Source organism: Delphinus delphis, chromosome 1 (assembly GCF_949987515.2).
Source record: "Delphinus delphis chromosome 1, mDelDel1.2, whole genome shotgun sequence".
In the NCBI taxonomy this organism is placed as follows: domain Eukaryota; kingdom Metazoa; phylum Chordata; class Mammalia; order Artiodactyla; family Delphinidae; genus Delphinus; species Delphinus delphis.
In genome coordinates this window covers 1230765-1253502 of record NC_082683.1, presented here as the reverse complement: position 1 = coordinate 1253502, position 22738 = coordinate 1230765, and the positions used below count along the sequence as shown (strand labels likewise).

At 66.6% G+C, this 22738-nt stretch overlaps 1 protein-coding gene across 1 annotated transcript in view; it reads right to left on the bottom strand.

Annotated features, from left to right (window-relative positions):
• The window catches only part of PLCH2 (phospholipase C eta 2), a 51831-nt gene extending 38304 nt beyond the window's left edge, over positions 1 to 13527 (bottom strand). The window contains exon 1 of the mRNA XM_060013185.1: positions 13368 to 13527. Coding sequence (XP_059869168.1) covers positions 13368 to 13398 — 31 coding nt within the window. The 5' untranslated portion in view covers positions 13399 to 13527. The remainder of the gene's footprint in view (positions 1 to 13367) is intronic.
• Positions 13528 to 22738: the final 9211 nt, after the last annotated feature.

The window sequence follows — 22738 nt, the reverse complement described above, 5'->3', positions numbered from 1 at the left end:
GCAGGGTGAACAGCCCAGGAAACCCCCGACTCAGGGGCACCGGGTGGGAAGGGTGCTGCTCTGGGCCTGGCACCCCCACTGCCCCCGGCACCCCCGTGCCAGCCTCCAACACGGGCATGAACCTGTCTCCTGGTCCCCCAAGCCTGCTGGAGCCAGCAGACACTTCGAAAGGACCGTCTTCGCCACACTCCCAGGCAGGAGAACGAGCCAAAGTGGAAATGGCAGCCCGGAATGGTTGGGTTCAGGGTGCACCGGGGCGGTGGAGTTCTGCTGGCCAGGGAGGTCCCCACCCCCACAGCCTCCTCAAGGGCTGCTGGGGCAGGAGGGGAGCCTAGGCCCTCACCTGGCCAGAGCCCTGGGGCAGCAGACGAACCCGTGGGAGGACGCAAGAAGAATGGGGCGATCCAGGGCAACGATGGGCTGGCAGGGAGGGAGGAGAGCTTCCAGAAGGCTCTGCCTGAATGGCCGAGGCCACACCCCCGTGCCCAGGCCCCCAGCTGCCCAGGGGCCCGGTCTGCACTCGGACAATGGTACCTGAAGCCACAGCACATCCACGCGCCTCCCTCTGCGGCCCCTCAGGATAACCTCAAGCCCTGATCAACCGGGGGCCTGGCCAGGTCACTGGGTCAGCGCCCGGCCCCAGGCTGCCGCAGCCCAGTCACTGGACAGAGCCCGTGGGAGCCGGCACTGCCCTCGCCTCCCGGCCCCCCTGCACCAGCTTGACCTAGATTCCGCGCCCGCATGCATGCCGGGCAGAGCCACGGCCAGCCTGGCACCAAGACAGGGGCCGGATGCCAGGCCAAATGTGGCCACACAGTCGCTGGCCCAGCCCACCCAGGGCAACCCCCAACACCCCCAGCAGGGTCTGTGCGGAGCTGCCCACCACTTGCCCCGTGGCAGGCCAGGCCAGGCCCCCAGCACCTGGGCGTCCCCTTCAGCCTCGCCAGCCTGTGCTGCACCATCTTGGCGCCTGTGTGCCACGCAGGCATGGGGACGGGAAGCCACTTGGCAACTTGCATCGATTAAAAATACAAACATCCTTGAAATTAGAAGCACGTGCATGCAAAGCCCTGCTTCTGGCTACCAGGCTCGCAGGCCTTGCACGTGTTCCCAGGCCAGAGGGGGCGCAGGCGGCGTGCACCCACCATCCCAGGCCAGGTTCGGCCACCTGTGTGCCCCTGGGCCATCTTCCCTTGCCCTTCCCCCTACACCTATTCCACTGCCCACCCCCCAGCCGACAGCCAACGTTTATTAAGCACCTGCTGTGTGCCAGGCACTGCGCTTGGGGCCGGGGAGTAACGAGCAAAGCAGAAGCAGCCTCCACCGTCAGGGAGCGCCAGGTCAGGGGCAGAGGTGTCGGCCGGGCCAGGCTCACCACAGCGAGGAGAGCTCTCGGCCCGGGACCCAGCTCAGGGCACAAAGGGGACGAGCAGAGGGAGTCGGGGGGGCGGTACTAGACCCCTCCTCGGCCATCAGCTCCCAGCCCCTCACCGTGCCGAGGATGTACGGCCCTGTGACAGGGTGCTTGCCTGAAGCATCCTCCAGAGCCTGCCTGCCCCGGGTCTTCCCGGCAGTGCAATTTCATGTACAAATTATTTCCAACTTTACTGCATCACTACATCCAGACAACGGCTTACTTGGCGTTCATTGGGAGAATGGAAACATTCAAACATCCCGGGTGTTGGCGCACGCGTCTCCAACCACAAAACCCAATCAACAAGTTGGAGCGGGCTCACGGTGAGGGTTGAATTTGTCATGATGACTTACACGGGGCAGGCGAGGCCGCCTGGGACGAGGCCACGGAGGGAACGGCTCATGGTTCAGCCCCGGGGCTCCTGGCGCGTGGAGAGAGCCTTGCCAACCCGCGGCACCTGCCGGATTCCCAACCGGTCCCTCAGCGCATCCTGAGCTCCAGCCCCAGACGTGGACCGGGAGGGGCTTCAGGGCTGGCTCTTTACAGAGGGGCCGGGTCCCTACAAGGCCATGGTCAGCACAGGGGCGAGAACTCTCTGGAGGGTCATGTCATCCTGACCAGTGGCCACGGGCTGCCCCGGTCACTGGGAGAGGGAGCCCCAGTGCACGGAGCCGGCTGCCCACACCGCGACACCCCAGCTTTAATCTCCTTTACACCAGTGGGATGGTTGCATCCCCACAGATGTTCAAAGCCAGTGAGACTGGAGACACAAGAGGTGGACGAGGGGAGTGAAGCTCGGCCTCGAGACCGTCCTGTGGAGACGGTCTGTGGGGGGTCGGGGGGTAACCCCGTACCAGCTTCTGAGAGCGCAGGTCTGCCAGGAGGCCTCGCCGGCGCCCAGTTCAGAGCCACTATCCCTCCACCCCTCCCCCCGCACTGGAGTCACTGGGGCTCTAATCCTGACCTTGCTCCTTTGGAGACTCGGGCAGTGCCCTGAGCACTTAGCAACAGGGACGCCGTGTGTTGGGGGGGGTGTGAACACAGAGCTCCGGGAGGTGGGGGGTGTGAATGTACAACTCAGGGAGGTGGGGGGGTGTGAACGCACAGCTGGGGGGTGTGTGAACACACAACTGGGGGAGGTGGGGGGTGTGAACGCACAGCTGGGGGGTGTGAACACAGAGCTCAGGGAGGGGAGGGTGTGAATACACAACTCAGGGTCGGGGGGGTGAATACAGAGCTCGGGGCCAGGGCACCTGGAAAACATTTTCCCTCAAGACAAGACAGAGACCCCAAGATCCTACTCGACCAGGGGGCCCACCCACCAGACAGCCGTGGGTTCAGTGCCTGGTGGGATGTGGAGGGGTCCCTCCGGCGGCCCCAGGCAGAGGCTCCAGCCACAAGCGGCCGGTCCGGGCACCCGTGTCCATAAGCCTCCTGCCCAGCTTCCCCGAGGCCCCAACCCCAGCCGGTCGCCTTTCCTTCACTCTCAGGCTCCCGAAGATGACAGGCCTTGGGTGGTGACCGGTCACATCCTCTGCCCCATGGTGACTGCCACACGGGTCCCCTCGACACGCACTTTCACCCGCAGCCTGGGGGGAGTCAAGCCCTGGAGGACACGGCACTGGGAGCCCGGGCACCACGCCCTTGGCCACCTGCCCTCCCCTGTACCCTCTGCACCCCCAGCTCCCCCGCAGATGAGAGGACCCAGGAGCCATCAAGCGCTACCTACGCCAATGTTTATTTTCTCTTTCGGGCAAGGGAAGAAAAGAAGCACGAGGGTCGGCCTATGGGGCGGGTGAGTCACTGGGGTGTCCAGCAAAGGGCGGGGAGCAGCGCCCAGCACCCTGTGGGCAGGACGGAAACTGCCCCACCACACCCACCCCTGCGGGTGCCGGTGCCGCCTTGACATGGGGTGAGCGCTGGTCAGCCTCTGGGCAGTCACTTCAAGGAAAGCCGCCTCCTCCAGGGAGTCCTCACTGACCACCTGCAGTTCCTCCGTGCCTCTCAGGAGCAGAAGCCCATCCTGCAGGCTCACCCCCCACCCATCTCAGCAGACCTCGGTTCCCCTGGGAGCCTCATTCATTCGGGCGACCTGGAGAGAAGCCGTTGGCAGCTGGAAATGGAAGCAGAGGGGACAGGGACACTGTATCACAGCCCACGGGGCTGCAGAGGTGCACAGGCCTCCCAAACCCTTGGTCCCTCACAGCCCCCACCCCGCCGCCGGACGTGCCCCCAACCCCGGAGTGGGCAGGCAGGCAGGAGTCCCAGCAAATCGGGGGCAGGCTGACCCAGAACAGGCCCCCAGGGCCAGACCGCATTCCGGTCCCCGATGGATGGAGCCACCAGCCGGTCAGTCCAGGCTTTCCTCCAAGAGTGGCCGTCCCCATGCAGCCCACCACAAGAGAGCCATGAGTGCCCCAACCCCAGGCCACCCTGGGTAAGGACTCGCCAGTGTAATGACCGTCAGGGCAGGACCGAAAGCCCCTGCAGCCACACGTGGGTGCCTGAGGCCAGGAGAGGCCAGCCCGGGGGTTTGGGGGACGGCTCCCCACTCCTTAGGAAAGGACGGCGGCCCGGGACCCAGGCTAGCCAGAGGACCCGAAGCAGAGGCCCAGGGAAGGTGTCAACCACCCCCGTGGTGTCCCAATAGTGGGAGAAAACCCCGAGGTCCCTTCCCTTCTGGGAGCCTGCGTGGCCCTGGAATGGGTGGGAGGGGTCCTACCCCAGCTGAGGGCTGGTCCTCTGAGGACGGGGTGGGCTACAAGCCCGAGGCACTCCTCCCACCAAGACCCCTGGACAAGCCAAGGTCAGAGGAAGGCCCAGCTCCCGAGTCCCAGGAGGGGAGGCACCTGAGGTGGTGGCAGTGTCCAGCCTGGGTCCCCCACGCGGGCCAGCGTCCTGTCCTGCCATTTTCCCTCCCGCCCTCTGGGGCCAGGGGACGGTCGCGAACAGTGTGGGCTCCACAGGAGGCCAGCTGCCGGGGAGCTGCCTGGGGGTTTCGGTGAGGCCGAGCGGCTCCGGCGGCCTCACGTGTCCCCAGGAGCAGGGCCCGATGGTGGCGCCTGAGTCACCGCCGGGGCTTTTTAAGGCACAGCTGAGTGCAGGGGGCAATTTAGGTCTTTTTTAGGAGACGTGAGAGCACATGGCAGAGAACACGAGGTCAGGACTGAGCACACAGCCACGTGCCCCCCACGGGATGCCTCCCAGATCCTGCAGGCACGGGGGCCGCAGCTACAGCTGGGGCCTCCGCGGGACAGGAGCAGGCGTCCCGGAGGCAGGGTGCGCGATGCTTTCGCTGGCCCGGCAGGGCCGGGGGGCCTCGCTGCACGACTGCGGGTGTCGTGTCCTAGAGACGGGCTGTGGCCCTTTGAAGGTCTTCCTAGGAGGGATGGCCTGGCAGCCCCCATCCCACTCCCGTCCTCCTGTCCCGGGCAGCTGGCGGAGGAGATCAAAGGCCAGTAGGGGTCTGGAGCTGTGGTCTGATGGGCCATCTGGTCCTGGCGGCTTGGTGACCCCAACTGCAACTACAGACCCGAGGGGCGTGGGCTCCCTGTGCCCCACGTCCCCACGTGGCCGTGCTGACTCTCCCTGGGCCTTCGTCTGTCCCTGTCCATCTGCCCGACAGTCTGCTGTCCTGAGAAAGGCCCCCCGGGATCAGACACCGCCCCTCGGCCGTCCAGCTCAAGGTGGCAGCTCTCTGCAGAGCAGCCCCTGCGAGCGGGGCCGGGGAAGGACTCCCCAGGCAAGGCCACCAGAACCCGTGGGCGGGCGGAAGGGGGCAGCCCCTGGGAGATGGCCACCTTGCCACTCCGACAACCCCCAAGGGCCCCACCTCACTCTGGGCCCCGCTTCCCAAGGTGCAGCAAGTACCCCCCGACTCAGCCTGCAACGACGCCGCTTCCTTACAGACACAGAATGTAACTCCCAATAACGCCAAGCCCAAAATAACCCCGCAACGAGCCACGTGCCGAGCTCCCACCGGAGAGTGAGGCTGGGCTGAGCGCAGCTGCAGAGCTGCTTCAAAAATACCCTAAACATGTACACGCACTCGCAAACACACGCACACACCCGCTCCGCGGATGCCTGTCCCGCCCACTGCAGGTAGGCGGTGAAGGTGAGGGCATAGGCGGGAGAGGACCCTGTCCCCCCACCCCAGCGGCAGACAGAAGGCCCCAGGCAGCGGTGCAGGCGGAGGGGCAGACGGGGCGCCCCGAAAGTGCTCTCCCACCCCCAGCCCTCCCCAACCCTGCCCCCAACACCTCCTGCGACATGCTCCCCCAGCATGGGGGGTGGTGCTGGACGAGCTCTCCTCTTCCAGAAGGTGGGGCTACCCAGGCCACCCACCCCCACCTGCCCCGGCCCCCTCTTGGGCCCTCCGCCCCTCTCTGCTCTCCTGTGCTCCCCCCACCAACCCGAGGAGCAGCCAGTGCCCGCCACACCCGAGGGAGGCACAGGTGGGCCTGTCAGGCGGCCGTCCTCCGGCTCCGCTGAGGGGGTGGGGGGCCTCTTGCGGGCCAGGTTCACATCTGTCCAGGGCAGGTGCAGGAGGCGCCTCTGGCAGTTCCAGACCCAGAGCGGCTGGCACCCAGTTCCAGGTGCCCACTGGCCTTGGCTCCCTCGCCAGAGGGTCCTGGGACGGGCTGGCTCCCTGCAGCCCACGGCACCAGGGGCTGTACCTGAGACATCAGGTCCAGAGGCTCTTGTTCAGCCACTGAGAATCCTGCAGGGCCCAGACGCTGCAGAGGCCAATCGGACTCCATGAATGGCTGGAGAAGCCCACCAGCGCCCAAATCCTACCCTCCCCACCTCGGGGCTTTTTCTGAGAGGGGAGCTCCAAGGGCCCTACTGAGCCCCACACCCCAGGATCCCGACCCCAGGATCCCCCAGGAAGGCTGGGGCCGGCCATCAGGCCGCGCCCTGCCAGTAAAGGGGTCCAGCCCACACAGGGCACTGATGGTCCAGCCCCTACAGAATGACGGGGCCAGGACTTGGACACCCACAGCCTGCGCAGAATAACCCCTCATTGCAGCCACCCCCGGGGACAGCAACACAGGCCACACCAGGCTGGACAGGTGAGGGCAACGAGGACAGGCCACAGTGACATCCATTTGCTCAGTCCCTCGGGACGCAGCTCCACCCAGAGGGGCACAGGCTGGCTTTGTTCTGGGGACGCAGACCCCCTGCCCACCCCTCCACCCCCAAGGTCACCAAGACAAACGGAGCTCCGCTGGAGCCCTGGCCCTCGCCGCCCGCTGGCTGGAGCGGACAGCCACCTGCTGCTGTGGAATTCCGCTTTGCCAACCCCGCCGCAGCCTGAGAAGTGGGCCACGGCCTGGCCTGGAAAGCGGTTGCTCGGAAACGCTCCATGGTCACGGGATCTGCCTCTGCGGCAGGTGGCCTGCAGGGAGCTGCACGCAGCAGAGGTGCCCGGGCCCGGAGCCCCTTCCCCAGGGTGCGCCCACCCGCCTGGACCTGGGGAGGGGCTCCCCAACGGTCCCCTCCCTGCGTCCCTGGGGGAGCAGGCCCGGGCAGCCCCAGAACTCCTGCCCACCCAGGGATGGGAGCTCCCCTCGCTACCCCTCCCCACTTGAGAAATGCAGGAAGGGCTTTCCCAGCAACCCCTGCCTCATTGTGGGCCACAGTCCTGGGGACACTGGGAGCTGCAGCAGCCCACGCCAGCTCGGGGGGGCCACACCCGGGGGGGTGCCCACTGCTGGGGTTGGCGAGAGTGGGGCGATAGCATCCCGGGGGCAGTGTGCACAGGCACGAGGACCCCAGAAGGGCAGTGGGACCTGGACCCTTGGGCACGGCTTTCCTCAGAGGGGAAGACAGAGCTTGGGGAGTGGACGGAAGGGTGGTGCAGAGGGTGGAGGGTCCTGTCCGTGCCAGGAGGAGTGGCCCTGACCCCCGCACCGCAGCCAGCATGCCGGGCCCCACGACCCCGTCCATGAAGGGAGGCGGAACCAGCACCCAGTGAGCGCCTGCTGTATGCACACACAGCCCTAGCTGACCAGACGCCGCGGGTCTCGCCCACCCCTCGCCTGCCGCCCCAGGCCCACGGCAGGTCACCCCACCCAGCCTCCACGTAAGCGGGGCGGCAGCAGGACCAAGGCTTCTAGGCCTGGGAATAAGATGCACGAGGGGGTCTCCCAAGACCCAGGCCGATGGGCGAGGCCCCCAGGAAGGGAGGCCTGTTCCTGCTTCTGGTTGGGGAGGCCGGGCCAAGCCTCCCCCACTGGCAATTATCTAGGCACCTCCCCAGCCCCACCTGCTGTCTCCTGGGCAGCGAGGGGAGGGCAGGGGCAGGAGGGGAGGGCGGGGGCAGTACCATGGCCCGCCTTGGCCAGCCCTGTCCCCGGGGCTCACTGTAGGTCGGCGCTGCTGCCTCTGAGCTGAGATGAAATCCTCCCCCCAGGCTGATCTCCCGTGCGCAGGGTGGGCCGCATGGGCAGCTGGGGATCCCGGCCCAGGCACTGCTCCGGGAAGCCCCGGTTTGCTCCCTGAAGGGTCCGGTCCAGCACCCAGGCCCAGCCATCCCCTGGGCTCACCTCTCCTTTTGTAAACCAGGGCGGACACGGTGCCCGTGAGGAGACAGTGACACAGGCCCCCACCAGTCCCTGGGGGCGCCCCCTCCCGGCAGGGGAGCTGTGCTGTACCTGTGCTGCTGGGGGGCGGGGGGGGGGGAGCTCTGCTCAGCCCACCCTCCATAGGCCGCTGGGAACACAAGCCCCACAGCACGGGTTTGGCATCCGTGGAGGGTGACGAAGGTCCCGGGGCTCCGAACCCGTGTTCTGTCTGAACAGAGGCTTGTGCATGGTGCCCCGGATGCCAGAGCCTCCCCACAGCTCAGGCCTGAATCGACACCTCCCAGCAGCCCTGGTGCACAGCGGTGGGGCGGGGCTGGGGCCCAGAGCCCATGGATGCAGGAGGCAGAGGCCCACCCCGTGGGGCCACCCGCCTGCGCCCCGCGATGCTGGCCCAGCCCCTTGGGGAGGGGTCCGATCCACGGTCACAGGGGCACTCTGCTCCCAAGTGCAGGGGACCCTCTCTGGGCAGCCCCTGCACGGGGTGAGGGGCTGTGGCCGTCCATACCACAGACCTGCAGGGCTGCCCACGGCCCTTCTCACGAGGGGGTGTAGGGGTAGCAGCTCTGGGGGTGAGCTGTGGCCCGAGGAGCCAGTTCCCGCGGCTGGAGAGAGGCTACCGGGCAGGGGGAGGGGCCTCCGGGGAGGCAGGAGTTCACTGGGCTTCCCAGCCGCCGGCATCGCCCCTGAATCCATCTTCATCAGCCACTCTCTGGGTGGCAGCTCCCGGCCTGTCGCTGCAGGTTGCAACCCTTGGCGACGCTCCCCCAATAACTGTGGGGTGAGGCAGCACCTCCGAGCACACACAGCTCTAGGCTCCAGACCCGCAGTTAGGAGCCGGGGCAGGGCCGCCTCCCAGCCCCCACCCAGAGATGGCGGGGCCTGCGGGATCTGGGAGCAACCATTCACTGGGAGAGGGTGAGGCCCCTGCCCGGGACCCACCTGGCCGCCACGTCCCCCAGGAGGCCAGGACCTCCAGGGCCCCCTTCCCTCCTCCCCCCAGGAGCCTCTGGAGCCAGTGTCCAGCCCAAGGAGAGACTGCGGTGGTGGGAACCCAGGAAGCAGCGGGCAGGGCTCCACCCTGGGCAGCTCTGCTCGCGCTGTCAGGGGATTCCATGCCAGCCCATCCTCAGCCCATGGGGCCCGGAGGGGTGAGATACGGGCCCTGCCTCTGGCTCACAGGCGTCCACCGGTGGGCGTGGCGGGCAGACAACACAACCATTGTCGTGGGCTGAACGGTGGCCCCCAAAGATGCGGCCACATCCCAGAACTTATGTGGAAAAAGGTCTTTGTAGATGTCATCAAGCTAAGGACCTTGAGATGAGGCCATCCTGGACGAGTGTCCTCACAAGAAGAGGGGGGACAGGACACACGGGGACCAGCCCATGTGAAGACGGAGACAGAGGCTGCAGCCGAGGAAGCCTGGGGCCGCCAGGAGCTGGACGAGGCAGGAAGGACCCTCCCCTGCGGGTTTCAGAGAGAGTGCGGCCCTGCCGACACCCTGAGCTCAGACTTCCAGCCTCCAGACGTGAGAGAATAAATGTCTGTAGTGTTAAGCCCTCTAGTTTGTGGTCATTTGTTCCGGAAGCCCCAGGACACTCATGCCGCCCTCTCGAGTTGGCCGCAGGGCATGTGGGCTCAGGAAGCAGGATGCCTTCCTGCTGAGGTGGGCGTCTCTGCTCGCGTCTGGCTGCCCAGGAGGCCACCGGGACGAGGACCACAGAGGCCTCAGGCCCAGGAGCCGCCCCGTGCTGGCAGGGAGCTCCATTAAAGAAGCACTCGCTCATAACACCCTGGAGGAGGGCAGGCACCTCGGTGACAGACCCAGGGTCCCGCAGCAGTGAGGGGACCAGGGGAGGCGAGGCGGGGAACCGGGCTCCTCGCTCAGGTCAAAGGCTCCCTGCGGGACGGGGCAGGGACATTTCAGAGACTGCACCCTGCCCCCCACCTCCCTGCCCTCCCGGCTCCTGGGGTCGGGGGTTCAGTCATAAGTGAAGCCCCAGGTAAAGCCCCCGCCCCCGGATCGCTGCATCACACCTGCAGTGCCGGCCCATGTCTCTCCCTGCTCCCCACACCAACCCAGCTGCTGGGTCCCATTAGCCAGTGGGACGGGGCCCCCTCTGCATACAGGTGGAAAGTGGGAGCCCCAACGCGCCGGCCACTCACCCTCGTCCCCGGGGGTCCTGGGAGTGAGTGTGTGTGCACGAGAGCGGGGTCTGCGCGTCTCCGAGGGCCCCACGGGGAAGGAGGCGATGACGTGGCTGCTGACCCCACGGGATGCAGGCGAGGGGAACATTTCGGAGCCTTCCCACACACGCGTTCTGGGCTGTGAGTGGACGGCCCGACCCTGGGCCTCCCCGGGCCCAGCTTGCTTGCCATTGAACCTGAGCCTCCTGGAGCCCCCAGCCCACCCCGTCTGAGTGGAGCAGCAGCTGTGAAAACAGGTGGGAAGCGTCTGCTCCAATCCATGGGGGTGGAGACCCTGAGATCAACGCCCCAGAGGCTGCTGGGAGCAGAGAGTGGGGAAGGAGGCAGGAAGAAGAGCCGGGGTGGGGGGGCAGAACAGGAGCAGGGTGGGGCCCCCCCAGGCCACTCTGCCCCAGAGGGACACACACACACAGACACACAGACGGCTGCAGGGGCCGGAGGCTGGAGGAGACCCAAGCTAGATCAGCCCCAGGGAGCGAGCGCCCACCAGCCCTGGGCCCCTCTCCACACCTGGGCTGGGCTGGGCGGCCAGGCAGCCTCCTGTCCCTTTGTGCCCCACAGGAGAAGGGACAAAAGCTCTGCTCGGCGGGCGGGCGGCTGCGCTGGAGACGTCTCCCAGGAGCCCTTCCTACCCAAGCCGTGGATGCGGGCCTGTTACACAACAGACCTAAGAATAATCCGGGGGGCGGGCAGTGCAGGGGAGAAGGCCGTCCAGCCTCCTGGGACCCCTCAGGCTATGCTGGGCCGTGGGGCCGGGCAGGTAGGTCCTGCTTCTGCCTGGGGCCTGGGGCCTGGCTCTGTCTGGAGGTCCCGGGGGCACCTCGGGGCACTTCCACCCCTAGCACCCGGGAGACCAGACTGCAGAGTCCTGACTCCTGCCCCCACCCCTGGCTCCCAGGGACCGGCCTGGCTGTTGGGAGTGGCAGGCAGAACCCCAGAAGACCCATCTGTGCCGTGTGGCCCTTGGGGTCAAAAGCCCCCAGCTAGTCCACAAGGAAGCTGCATTTTCAGTGGCCCCTGACGGCTGTCCCTTCCCAGTGACCCCAGCACACAGGGCCTGGGGGCTACAGTGGACATGGGTGCGGGACAGGGGAGGGGATGGCTGGCCCAGCAGTGACAGCAGTGGAGCAGGTGGCAGGCAACCCGTGGGTCTCCAAAGCAGACTCCCTTCCGGGGAGCGGGGAGCGGGGAGCGGGGCGGGCACGATAGTTAGCAGCTTAACGAAGTAGGCCTATTAGGCGCAGGGTAACAGAGTCTATACAAATTGGCCCATATCTCTCCATCTACTGCAGACATTAAACATTAAAATCCAATTACGACTCGTATCGTCAAACCTGGCTGCCGCTGCTTACGGCAGCCCGTGTGCCAGGCGGGGGGATTATGTAAGCTGAGCTCTCAGCTACACAGGGTGAGGGCCTCGGGGAACCCCCAAGAGGGTCTGCAGGGGTCTCTCCACCCACAATTCCCTCTGGCACCTATGGGACCCCACAGACCTGGTCCAAGCACCGGCTGAGGGGGTCCCTGGCTGGTCACCCACAGGAGGGGTCGCTGCCAGCCTGCTGGACATCCAGTGCCCCCAGATGCCCCTCAAAAGCAGCATTCATGGCTGGGTGTCAGGCGTGACCCCTGGACACCCCGGCCCAGCCTCGGGCTCACTGCGCACCCTGGGTGTACCACGTCCAAGACATCAAGGCCACCGGAACCCCCCCCCCCCCCGCCCATTCTGGGAAGCCCCAGGCGCGGCACACACTGCCTGGCCTGACAAAGGGTCAGCCCTCTCACACCCCGGGCACAGGGCGCAGCCTCTGGTCAGGTGCAGGCCAGGCGGGGCCACCGAGCAGTCGGGCCTCTGGAAAGGGGGCCGTGGGGACCCTTCAGACACGGCCAACGGCACGTGCTCCTCCTGCCTCCCCACCCTTTCTGGAACCCCCAGACCCTCCCCACAGGGTCACACAGAGGATGTGGCTATGGGTTAAGTACAGAGGAAACATGACAGGGTCGGGGGGCTGCTGGGGGTCTTTAGAGCCAATTTCTCCCATTATCCCAGGGTCCTGGGGGAGACAGGCAGGCTGGCTCCTGCCCCCACCACCCAGGAGAGGAGATGACGACCTCTGACCTGCCAGCACTGCCCTCTGGGGCTGCCGCTCTTTGACTGAGCTGTGGGCTCAGAGGACCCTGGCAGAGCACAGACGGGGTCCCCATGACAGAAGCATTTGGGCACCAGGTGCCGGGGAGCCGAGTGTCCCCTCTCAGAGGTCAGGCACAGAGGGACAGAGAAGACACAGCCTGGCACATTTGCATGGGTGAGGGGTGGAGAAGGCCAGGGGGAAAGGCCAGCCTCAGCAGGGCATCCGTGCTCACTCTGTCCACCTCAACGGTGGCCGGGCAGGATGGGGGCTGGGGAGGTCTCCTGCTTCCCTGGCATCTTCCCTCTGCCAGTTCCGGAAGTGTCCACGTCCCCTAAAGGACGCCTGCCCCACAGCTCCGCTCGCAGGCACAGAGCCCCAGGAGGGCCTGCTTCCCCCACCCCACCAGCACCTGCTGACAACCTGGGCAGAGCTGCCCCGGAGCCTGGCTGGGTCCCGCCTGAACCGGCAGTGCCCGCGCACCCGCACGCACGCCTGCCTGCCAGTGCTGGGAGAGGCTGGCCCAAGGCCAGGAGCGGCACCTGCCGCCCAGGGAGATGTGCCAGGCCTCTCTCTGCGCAGTGTCCCCCCAGCCCCTCGCCGCAGACCCAAATGGCAGTGCTCCACCTACAACCAGTGAGGGGGCGGGGTGCCCTGGCCTGGGCTCAGCAGGGCTCAGTCTCCTCAGGGGCCCCGGTGAGACATCCATCCTCAACCAGGGCAGGAAAGTTCGCAGGGGGCGTCCCCCAGATCCCTCAGCCCGCCCGGGAGGCCTCCGAAAGAGCCCGGACCCCTCACCTGCCCCGCGCCATCCGACACCCACACCCCGGCCAGACCCCTCCAACATCGGGGGGCCCCCCCTCCGGGGTCTGGACCTCAGAAGCATCTCGGCCGACCAGGCGGCCGTGGCGGCCGGCACGAGGGGAGCAGCGCGCGCCCCCTCCCCGCGCCGGCCGGGCCCGCCGCCCAGGGCAGCGGCGCCCCCGCGCGTCCACCGAGCCCCAGGCGCAGCAACAGGAGCGGCGCGGCACCTACTGTGCTTCCGCGGGGCGGCTCCCGCGTCCATTGTCTCCGCGGCGGTGGCGGCGGCGGCGGCGGCGGCGGCGGGGGCGGGAGCGGGGTCGGCCGGGGTAGGGGCGCCGTCAGCGGCCGGCCCAGGGCCCGGGCTGGGGCCGGGGCTCGGGCTCGGGCGGCATCGCCCCGCCGGATCGGAAGCCCGCGGCGGGCTGTGCGCGCAGCGGGCTCGGCGCGCTGACACTGCGCCCCGTGGAGGCGCCGCGCGCGGAGAGCGCTGTCACTCGTGCCGCCCGCACCACACCCCCTGCCCGCCCCGCGCGGGGAGGGGGACGGGGGCGCGGGCTCGCGGCCGGCGCAGAGCCGCGGGCGTGGGACGCGGAGCCCAGGCGCAGAGTGCGGGAGCCCGGGCGCACACTGGTGCCAGCCGCCCCCCCCCTCCCGCGCCCGCGGCCAAAGTACTTGCCCCGCAGAGATGCGCCCGTAGCCTTCCTGCATCCCCCACCTCCCCCTCCAGTCCCCTCTCCGGTTGGCCAGGCCGCTGGACTGGGAAGGGGGCGGGGCCGAGAACCGCTTCGCCCTCCAGAGGCTGGGCACTTGCACAGCGGGCGGCTCAGCTCCTTGAGACGAGTGTTTGCCAGGCACTGCCCCCCACGCTCCCAACCCACCGCCACCCTGGTGCTTGAAGCGAGGGGCCTGGGCCACCCCTCCCCCAAAATGTAAGGTGGCACGTGCAGAAACCTGCACCAGTGTCTGGAGCTGGTGGGGGAGGGGTGGCAGCCCAGCCCCGGAGCGGCTCCTCTTCGGGAACCAGGCACCGCCCAGCTCACACCAGGGGGCAGACGACCCTGGGTTGGGGGAGGGACGCTTTGCGCTGCTGGCTCGGAAACATGTGACCCCCGAGTCTGGAGAGAGCGTGGAGACCAGAAGCAGTAGTGAGAGCTGCCCACCCCCTTGTCTCCCCACACGGGCCCCCTGCCCGACGGCAGCGCCAGCCCCAGCACACTCGCCCTCTCACTGCTCCAGGTCCTGGAGGGTCCTCCAAGCAGCGACAGAGCCGAGGTCTGGACCCTGGGGACCCTCGTTCGTGGGACCTCCCGGCCAGACCAGGCTTCTGGGAGCCCCGTACAGCCTGCCTTTCTTCCCCTTCTGCTTCAGTGGGGGAGGGGCAGGAGGGGCAGGTCAGGAGAACAGGTCCGGCCAAGCACCCGTGTCCAGAGAGGCCGAGATCCCACCCGCTGGGCCTGACAACAGGAGACAAGATGCAAGCTCGTGTCCCAGCTCCCCGCGGACCCATGAGTAGCCTCAGCTAAACCCCTCCCCTCTCTGGGCCTCAGTTTCCCCAGGTATAAGACCTGCTGGTTTCCAAGGTTCTTTCCAGATTGCTGCAGCCCAGAGAGGTTCCTGACTTTCCCCAAGCCACACGGCAGATTCCTTGCCTGTGCCACAGACCCCAGGGTGGGCAGAGATCCCTCTCAGGGCCAAAGCTGACGCACGGGAGACAGCATCTTGGCATCTGCCAGGACCAGCTGAACTCCCGAGGCTTCCTGCTTTCCAGCTACGCTGGACAACGGCTGGGCTCCAGCTCCCGGCGCAGCCCTGCACACCTGCACTGGAAACTGTGCCCAGCTGTGTGTTTGGGGGTGCTTCGCTGGGCTGAGGCTGACCTGGCTCTGGCAGCCCCCGCTCAGGGAGGCATCAGGCGCTCCCACCGGGCTGTGAACTGGAGGCAAAGACCCCATCAACATTTCCGTGAGGGGCTGTCAGAGCAATGCACCCAGAGCTGCAGAGGCAGCAATTAGGGCATCCCTCCACCTTCAGGACCAACACAGCAGCTCCGGGCTGCTTCCTGTCCTGGAATACCAACTCCAGCGGCTTCTCTGCCCACCCCCCAGGGCAGGGCCTGATGCCCGGGCCGGGCCAGGGCCGTCCACTCCTCTCCCTCCTCCCCAGCTCCACCTGGACAGGGCCCAGGACCCGAGATGGCTGAGAAGGTGGAGTATGGAGACACCCAGAAACGTGCAGGGGGCTCAGTGGGGCAAGAGCGAAGGCAGGGTAAGAGCGAAGGAGCCCCCGCAGGTCCTCGGCAGCCAAGCCCGGCCAGGACGGGACTCCTGCCGGGAGGCCCCACGACATCCACACCAGTGGGTGCTCACAGCAGGGGCCTGGCGAGCAGGGCTGGGGGCTTCCTTCTGCCCTCTGCCCATCCCCAGCCTTCCAAGGCTTTCCTGAGTGACAGCTGGGCTGGGTGCGGGCAGGTGTGGAAAATTCCCGGGCACCCGAGTGGGCAGCACCTCCTACCTGCACACCTGCACACCTTTCTCAGGCAGCATGGGGCCCTGTTGTGGGGAGGGGCGGCTCATCTCACGGGGACAGAGTTGCCGGTCCTGGGCACAGGGAGATTCCAGCAGCCCACAGGGATGTGCCCTCTGTGCCCAGGGGACACGGCTGAGAGCCCGAGAGCCAGGGACAGAGAGACACACAGACACTCGCACCCAGAGACAGAGACGCGGAAACCAAGGGCATCGACCAGACAGTGACCCCGGGCTTGCTCCTGCACGAAACCAAAACTGAAATGCAAATCAGAAACCTCGAAAGAAATCTCCGTTCTGCGCCAGAGACTCCAAGAATGCTTGGAAGGAGGCCACAGGACCTCTGGGCAGGCGGGGCTCGGGGCCTCCAGACAGGAGGCTGCGCGCGGCGTGTGGTGTGTGGACGTGCCTACCGCGCCCACCAGGTCCTCCCAGCAGCTTCAGCAGCCAGGACAGAGAGCCTGCCCCCCGCCCCGCCCAGCATCGCCCCCGCTGAGAGCCACCCCGGCCACCCTTCCTTACCTGTGTCTCCCAGACGGGCTGCTATCCAGGCCTCCCCTTCACCCCCTCTGGCCTCTGGACCTCCCTCTGAGGCACCCTACCCGTGCTGCTCCTACACAGGCCTGAGAGTGCTACTCCGGTTCGAAACCCTCAGGGACTCTGCTCTCCTGTCACTCGACACAGATCCCTCGGCCTGGTACCCAGGGGGCCCCACCCACTGGCCTCCGCCCCTCCCACTTGGCTCCCAAGGCCTGGAGTGAGGCCCCCTTCTCCAGGAAGCCTTCCCTGGTTCCCTCATTCCACACGCCACGCCCCCTCTGAGATTGCATCACAGAACTTCCCTTGAGATGTCACAGGGGCCTTGCCCTTGTTTCGAGTCTGTCTCCAGCAAGATGATCCCCAAACACACCAGCTAACCTGGCAGCTAGCCTCAGGCATGTCTGCTTGCCAGATTGACCTGCTGCCCTGTGTACCCAGAGACCATCCCCGTGGGCAGCGTTGCCCGGCTCTGGGTGTAACAGGTGGCCCCAGCGAGAGCCCGGCTCAGAAACCTTTCTGCAGCTGGAGGTCACCAGCGAGCACACAGGGCCCAGAGACACACACAGAGAGGCAGCAAGAGGCACAGCGAGTGCCGTGGGCAGAACGAGGGCACGCTCGCCAGGTCCATAAGCTTACTCGGGTGAATGTGCAATTCTCACCCGCTGACTTCAGGAAGTGGGTTTCAGTTCTCACCAGCAGCTGGCCTTAAGCCGTCTAGTCCTCAACCAGAACTCAGGACAACCTGCAGGACCAGATCCAGCTCTCCCGCCTCCTGCTGCCTCTACACACGGAGCCCGGGGCAGCCCTGGCCAGGCTAGTGTCAGCCTGGTGGCCGCCAGGCATCTCCATGGCACAGGAGGAGGGCTGGCCCACCTGCCCCAAGCCCCCAGGGCACTTTGCTGCACCAAGGTGGTGCCGACTGGGGGCATGTATGATGGGCCAGAGGTCTTTGTGGGCACTGCCAGCCCTTAGGAATCATTCATTCCTGACCCCACTTTTCCTCTGAGGGGGAAGCTGAGGTGCAGAGAGAGGAAGGTACCTGCCCCAGGCCCCCTGAGACCAGATATCCTGCCCCCAAAGGACCTCTTTCTTTGGCAGGGGTGGGCGTTTCCATCTGGGTCTGGCAGGACAAGGATGGGGCCCCTGAGCTGGGTCAGGACTGAGGGGGCCTGGTCAAGGCCATGTCTAACACGGCCATCCACAGGGCCAGATCCTCGGCTCTCCCAGGCCAGCCTGGACCCCTGGGTCAGGCAGTGCAGCCACATCTGAGTGCAAGAGGTAGACCATGTGAGCAACCCCCCGGGGGCCCTCACTCCTGGGACCTGCAGGGGAGGTGCCTGTGGACGGGGAGGGTGGGAGGCTGGAGGGCAGGCAGGTGGGAGTGTGGAGGGCTGTTCCCAGCGCGAGAGCCAAGGCCAGCTGGGGAGAAGAGAGTCGGCAGCTCACGGCCAACGTGGACGTGGAGGCCAGCAGGCGAGGGAGGGGGCGCCTGGGGCTGTGGTGGGGGGGCGGGGAGGCGGGCAGAGTCCTTGACCTGCCCAGACCGGGGGTGGCTGGAGGTGGCTCCTGGCCCTGGGCGGGGGCGGGACAGGATGGAGAAGCACAGCTGCCTGCCCATCCTCCCTGCGGCCACCCCAACACTCAGTGCCCACCACTACCTTCTCCCCTAGCTGGGGGCCACTGGCCTGGGGGGAGCAGGGAAGGACCTGGGTGATGGGGAGGGATGTGCACGGGGGGAGGGGAGCGTGCCTTGGAGAGTGGGAGGGAGCAAGAGGGAGGGGGTGGCCCAGGGGATGCTGGGCTCTGCCCCCTCTTCTCACCCCACGCCCAAACCCCTGGCCTACTGCACCCGCCACTGTTATAAACCAACGATGGCTCTCACGCAGCAGCCAGCCCATCTGCTGGGTGACGGCTCCGTTCGTTCGTTCATTCATTCATTCATTCATTCACCTTTTTGTTCTTTCATTCCTGCAACCACTGACAAACACTCTCTGTGAGTCCCCAGGGTGCCCGGCGGGTGGCTAGGAATTCAGTGGGCCCCCATCCCAAGAGCCCTACCCTGGAGGCCTCGACCAACTCGCCAGTTTAAGAAAACTGTCACAGCTGACACTAGGCGGCTTCCTGGCACAGCAGGAGGGGTCCTCGGATGGGAGGGACTGAGCAGAGGGCTGGGCGGTGGCGAGGCAGGAAAGGGATTCAGGGGCCGGATCACAGAGGGTCTTAGAGACGAAAGTGACGAGGTTCTTGGGTCGGTCCAGAAGGTCATTAGGACAGATGGCTGGGGGGGCGGGGCGAGGAGAGGGGGAGATGGGCGGCTGTGGGAAGCAGGCGGTCTGGCTGCAGGCCTTCCTCAGCGGGGCCGGGACACCCCGGTGGCTCAGACGGGCAGGGCCGCGGAGGTGGAGGGAAGTGCGGGGACCTGACACCGAGCAGCGGGCCTGGGCTCCGGGGGCAGGTGCTCGCTCAGGCTGGAGAGCTGCGGAGCTCTGACGGCCACTCCTCACGCTGCTGAGCTTGAGATTCAGGCAGAACCGTCCAGCTGGCCTCGGGAGGTCCCAGGTGCACCCGGCCAGGAGCGGGGCCCGGGCACCGCGAGCGGGGTGGGCCCTGGTGGACCTCGAGTCTCTGGGGCGGGCGACCATGCTCAGAGAGGAGGGGGCCCGAGCTGGGCCAAGGGATGCCCGGCTGCTGCCCAAGTGCACCCCTCGTGTCTGGCTTGAAAGAAAGCAGAACCCGAAGCCCCTCATGCAGGGCCTGCTCGGTCCAGCACCCTGTGCCGGCACACGCTGAGGGCTGCCTGGCCCCAGTCCACGGGGCTGCCCAGCCCAGAGGGAGGGCAGAGGCTCTGGGCTCCGGCGTGAGTCCTGGCGCAGAGCCCTGGGAGGGGCCGAGCAGGACTTCGTGCCCCCCTCGCCCACTCCCCACCCAAGGGGTGTCCTTCCTGGCCCCAAGCCTTCCTCATCCAGCAAGACTCAGGAGAGACCGTGCCCTGGGCAGCCCTGCGTTCCCCGGGCCCCAGTCCATAGGGGGTGGAGCAGCAGGGCACTGGGAATAGCCAGCCAGCCCTGCACGGCCACCCCACCCCCAGCTCTCCCCAGCGACAGGGCCTGCAGGCGACCTGGTGGCTCAGCTCAGGGAGCTGCTGCCCCCAGGCGAGATGGCAGAGAGGGGCCCTCGCTTTCTCCAGGCCAAAGAAGGAGACTCCCAGTGCCCCACGCCGGGCACGGCAGGAGCCCCCAAGGTTGGGCCCCACCAGGCCTGGGCTAGGCCTCCTGTAGCAGCGGGCCTGACCCCCAAAGACTCCAGAAACCCAGGCTCCCCTGTCAAATCACAGCAGCGCCAGTGCAGGGTCACCTCCCACACAAGCCCCATCGGTGAGCGGCTGTTCCCAGCGCTGCCCTGCCCAGGCTCCATGCACCAGGAGGTTCTGACACCCAGGGACCCCTGTCGGGGCCTGGGCCCCTTCCCCAGCCCCTGCAGAGCGCCCCCCCGCCCCGCCACCCCTAACATCCCCCACCTTACAAACCCAAAGCAGCTTCTGCTAAGCTCGCTGCTGGCCCAGCTGGCTTCCTCTGGCCAGGCTGGCTGGGTAGGGCGGTTGGAGGGCCAGCCCCCAGCACTGGTCAGCTCAGAGGAGTCCCAGGTCCAGTGCATTGGGCCCCCTGCTCCCCTGGCCCAGGCCCAGGTTTCCTCCTGCGGGAAGCAGCACGCAGGCCCCCAGCTGCAGCTTCGCTGTCCACGGGCCCCACCCACCCTGAGGACCAGCTCCCAGCTCCATCCCCTGCTTCTAGCTGCAGCAGCCCCTTCCCTGCACCCTGGTGTGGAGCCCAGCGGTCCGTCACCCCTCCCCAGGCTGCCCTGGGCTGCCTGCTCCCCTGCAGACTGGGCAGGATGGTCTGGGGCCTCCTGCCCGTCTGCCATCGAAGCCAGGTCTCTGTCCCAGGGCCCGGCCCAGCTCTAACGCACGCCGGATAGCTAGGAGCTGCAAGCCCCGCACTTCTCAGAAGAAATCTCCCCTGTGCAGCAGGCCCTGGGCACGCGGGAACCCCGCACGCCACCCCGTGTGCGGAGGCTCGGGCATCCCTGTGCGCCCAGGCCCAGGGTAGGTGCCCGAGGACAAAAACAACTCGCGGCTTCATCCACACAACCTGCCCAGGATTCATGATGACAAGGAACATCAGTGCATGTGGCGCCAGGGAGAGGGGCCCGCTGGATCCCAGAGAGGGGACGGGACCAGAAAGGTCTGTCCCCCATCCCCTTGGCTAGGAAACCCCGCAGTCAAGCGCTTCTCTGCTTGCTTGGATGGGGTGTTTCCTGGAAGAAAGACCCTCACCACACTCTCCAAGACTGGAGAGTCAAATTGGCCAGCTGACCCTTTGGGCTGCCTGTTAGAACTGTGCATAAACTGAGAGTTAATAGGCCATGAGAGAGCACCCGAGGGAAGCAGATGAGCTCACAGTACTTGGACTTAGTAACTTGTACTTTATCTACTCAGAGGCAGCGTTTGGTTTTGCTTTTCCAAACCAGACGGCATTCTGTATTCGTGAGGATTAGGACCCTCTGCGCAAGGGGAGCGCGTCCCTGCCCAGAGGCCCCCAGGGGCGTCCAGAGAATGAAGGAGCCCAAAGCTGCTGTCGTCCAGGAAGCCGTGATCGCTTTTTCCCAGGCGCAGATTGCCCTGAAGCTGAGTCCACGTGTCCTGCCTCCTCCGGAAAGGCCTCTGACCTCTCAGCAGGTGGGGCTGATTCTGGAAGAGCAGCGGGGGCGGCCGGCTCGAGTGCCCCAGACACCAAGGCTGCCCAGGAAGATGAAGGCGGGAGCTTCAGAGAGCTTCGGTGAACATCAAATGCCAAGGCCGCCACGCTTCCCAGGACACAGCCAGAGGCACAGAGCATGGCGCGAGCACACGTCTTCCCCGCCACGTGGTTCACGGCAGCCGGCGCTGCTGATGCTCCTGGCTGCTCGGCAGTGCCCGAGGGCCGCGGCCACCAGTGAGGAGGCCATTAAAATACAGGCTCCAGAAGAAGACGCCAAGGTTAGAGGGGGGCCGAGCAGGTCTAAGCCCCCAGGGCCAGGCTTGTGGGCTTGTGGAGGGAGTGGGGGCGGGGACAGAGAGACGCAGCTGGTAACCTGGAGCAGTTAGAAACCCACGCACACAAGGGCTCGAGGAAGGTGCTGTGTTCTGTACTTTCAAAACATCTCCTCGGAGCAAGTCCTGCTTCCACAGCCAGGAAGAAAGAAATACAGGCAGGTCAACATAGAGCCGACTGAAGTCCCAGGGAAAGCAGCGGATCTGAACACACTGTGAAGGCCCCAGAGCTGGCACTCCTGCCGTGTGGACTTACACGAGTCCCCTCCCCTAGCCTCACGGCCCAGAGGCTACAGCCGCCCAGCCGCTCCAGCCCCAGGCCAATAAGGACTCAGTCAGACTCAGACACACGGTCCAGCGCCCCAGCGCTGTAAGACCCAGTGTGGTGAGGGGCCAGACCCAGGCCCCGGGCACCTCCCACGTCACCCCCAAATCCATAGCCTCAGGGCAGCTTATTTGCATTCTCCCATCCTTCGGCCTGTTGAATGGGATTAAGTAGCTCTAAATGAACCCGGTTACCAGGGACGCAGGAGAACGGGGTGAGAAGACGGCACAGTGGGGGTGTGGCCGTCCTGCTGCCCCAGCCGTGCACCTGGACCCCACACTGTCCACCCGGCCCCCACACTGTCCACCCACCCAGGCCCAGCGGGAGCTGGCTTCTCTCCAGAGTGCACACGCTCTGCTCTGGGCCAAGGGCCCAAGGCCGAGATGAGAGCCACAGCGCCACGGGAACACCAGCCACACTCACTGCCTAGGCTGGAGCAGGGCTTGCCCCCATCGTGGGCGCCGTGGACGCAAGTGGCCCCAAGTAACGTCACTGGTGCCACCTGCACCCGGCCCCAGAGCCCCTGTAGCCAGGGCTCCAGAGCGGCCCCCGGGCCCACGCCTCTTGGGCACCGCTCTGACCCGCGGCCCCCCCACTCCCCGCCCGGTCTGCCGCTTGGGGACAGAGCTGGCTTCAGCGAGGGCAGGCACTGCGGCGCAGAGGAGCCCGGACATGCTTCAGTCCAACGCAAGGAGCAGCCTCCTGGCCACAAGGAGACCAACTGTCCCCAGGCGGCCTCCAGCACACACCGGCCCAAGGGCCTCCCCTGCCCTCGTGGCTGGGACACCGCCCTTGCTCACAGGGGCTGCCTCAGGAGCCTTCTGGAAGGACTCCAGAGCCAGATCAGGCAGCCCCAGCCCTGCCCTCAGCCCCGCACCCAGCAGAGGACCTAGCCTGACGTCAGCATCAGCAAGCCAGGCATGGGGGGGACAGGGAGCTCGGGGAGGGGGGGCAGCAGGGGAAGGGGTCGGTAGTTTGAGGGTGGAGCCTCCTTTCCTCGACATCATAGCCCCTCCGCACGCCCAGAACTACAGGCTCCGTCCGTCCCGCTCCCCAGAGGAGCGGCCCAGTAGCCTCCCCACCCCAACGCTCCCCTGTTCCAACTACCCCTTCCTCTGGCGTCCAT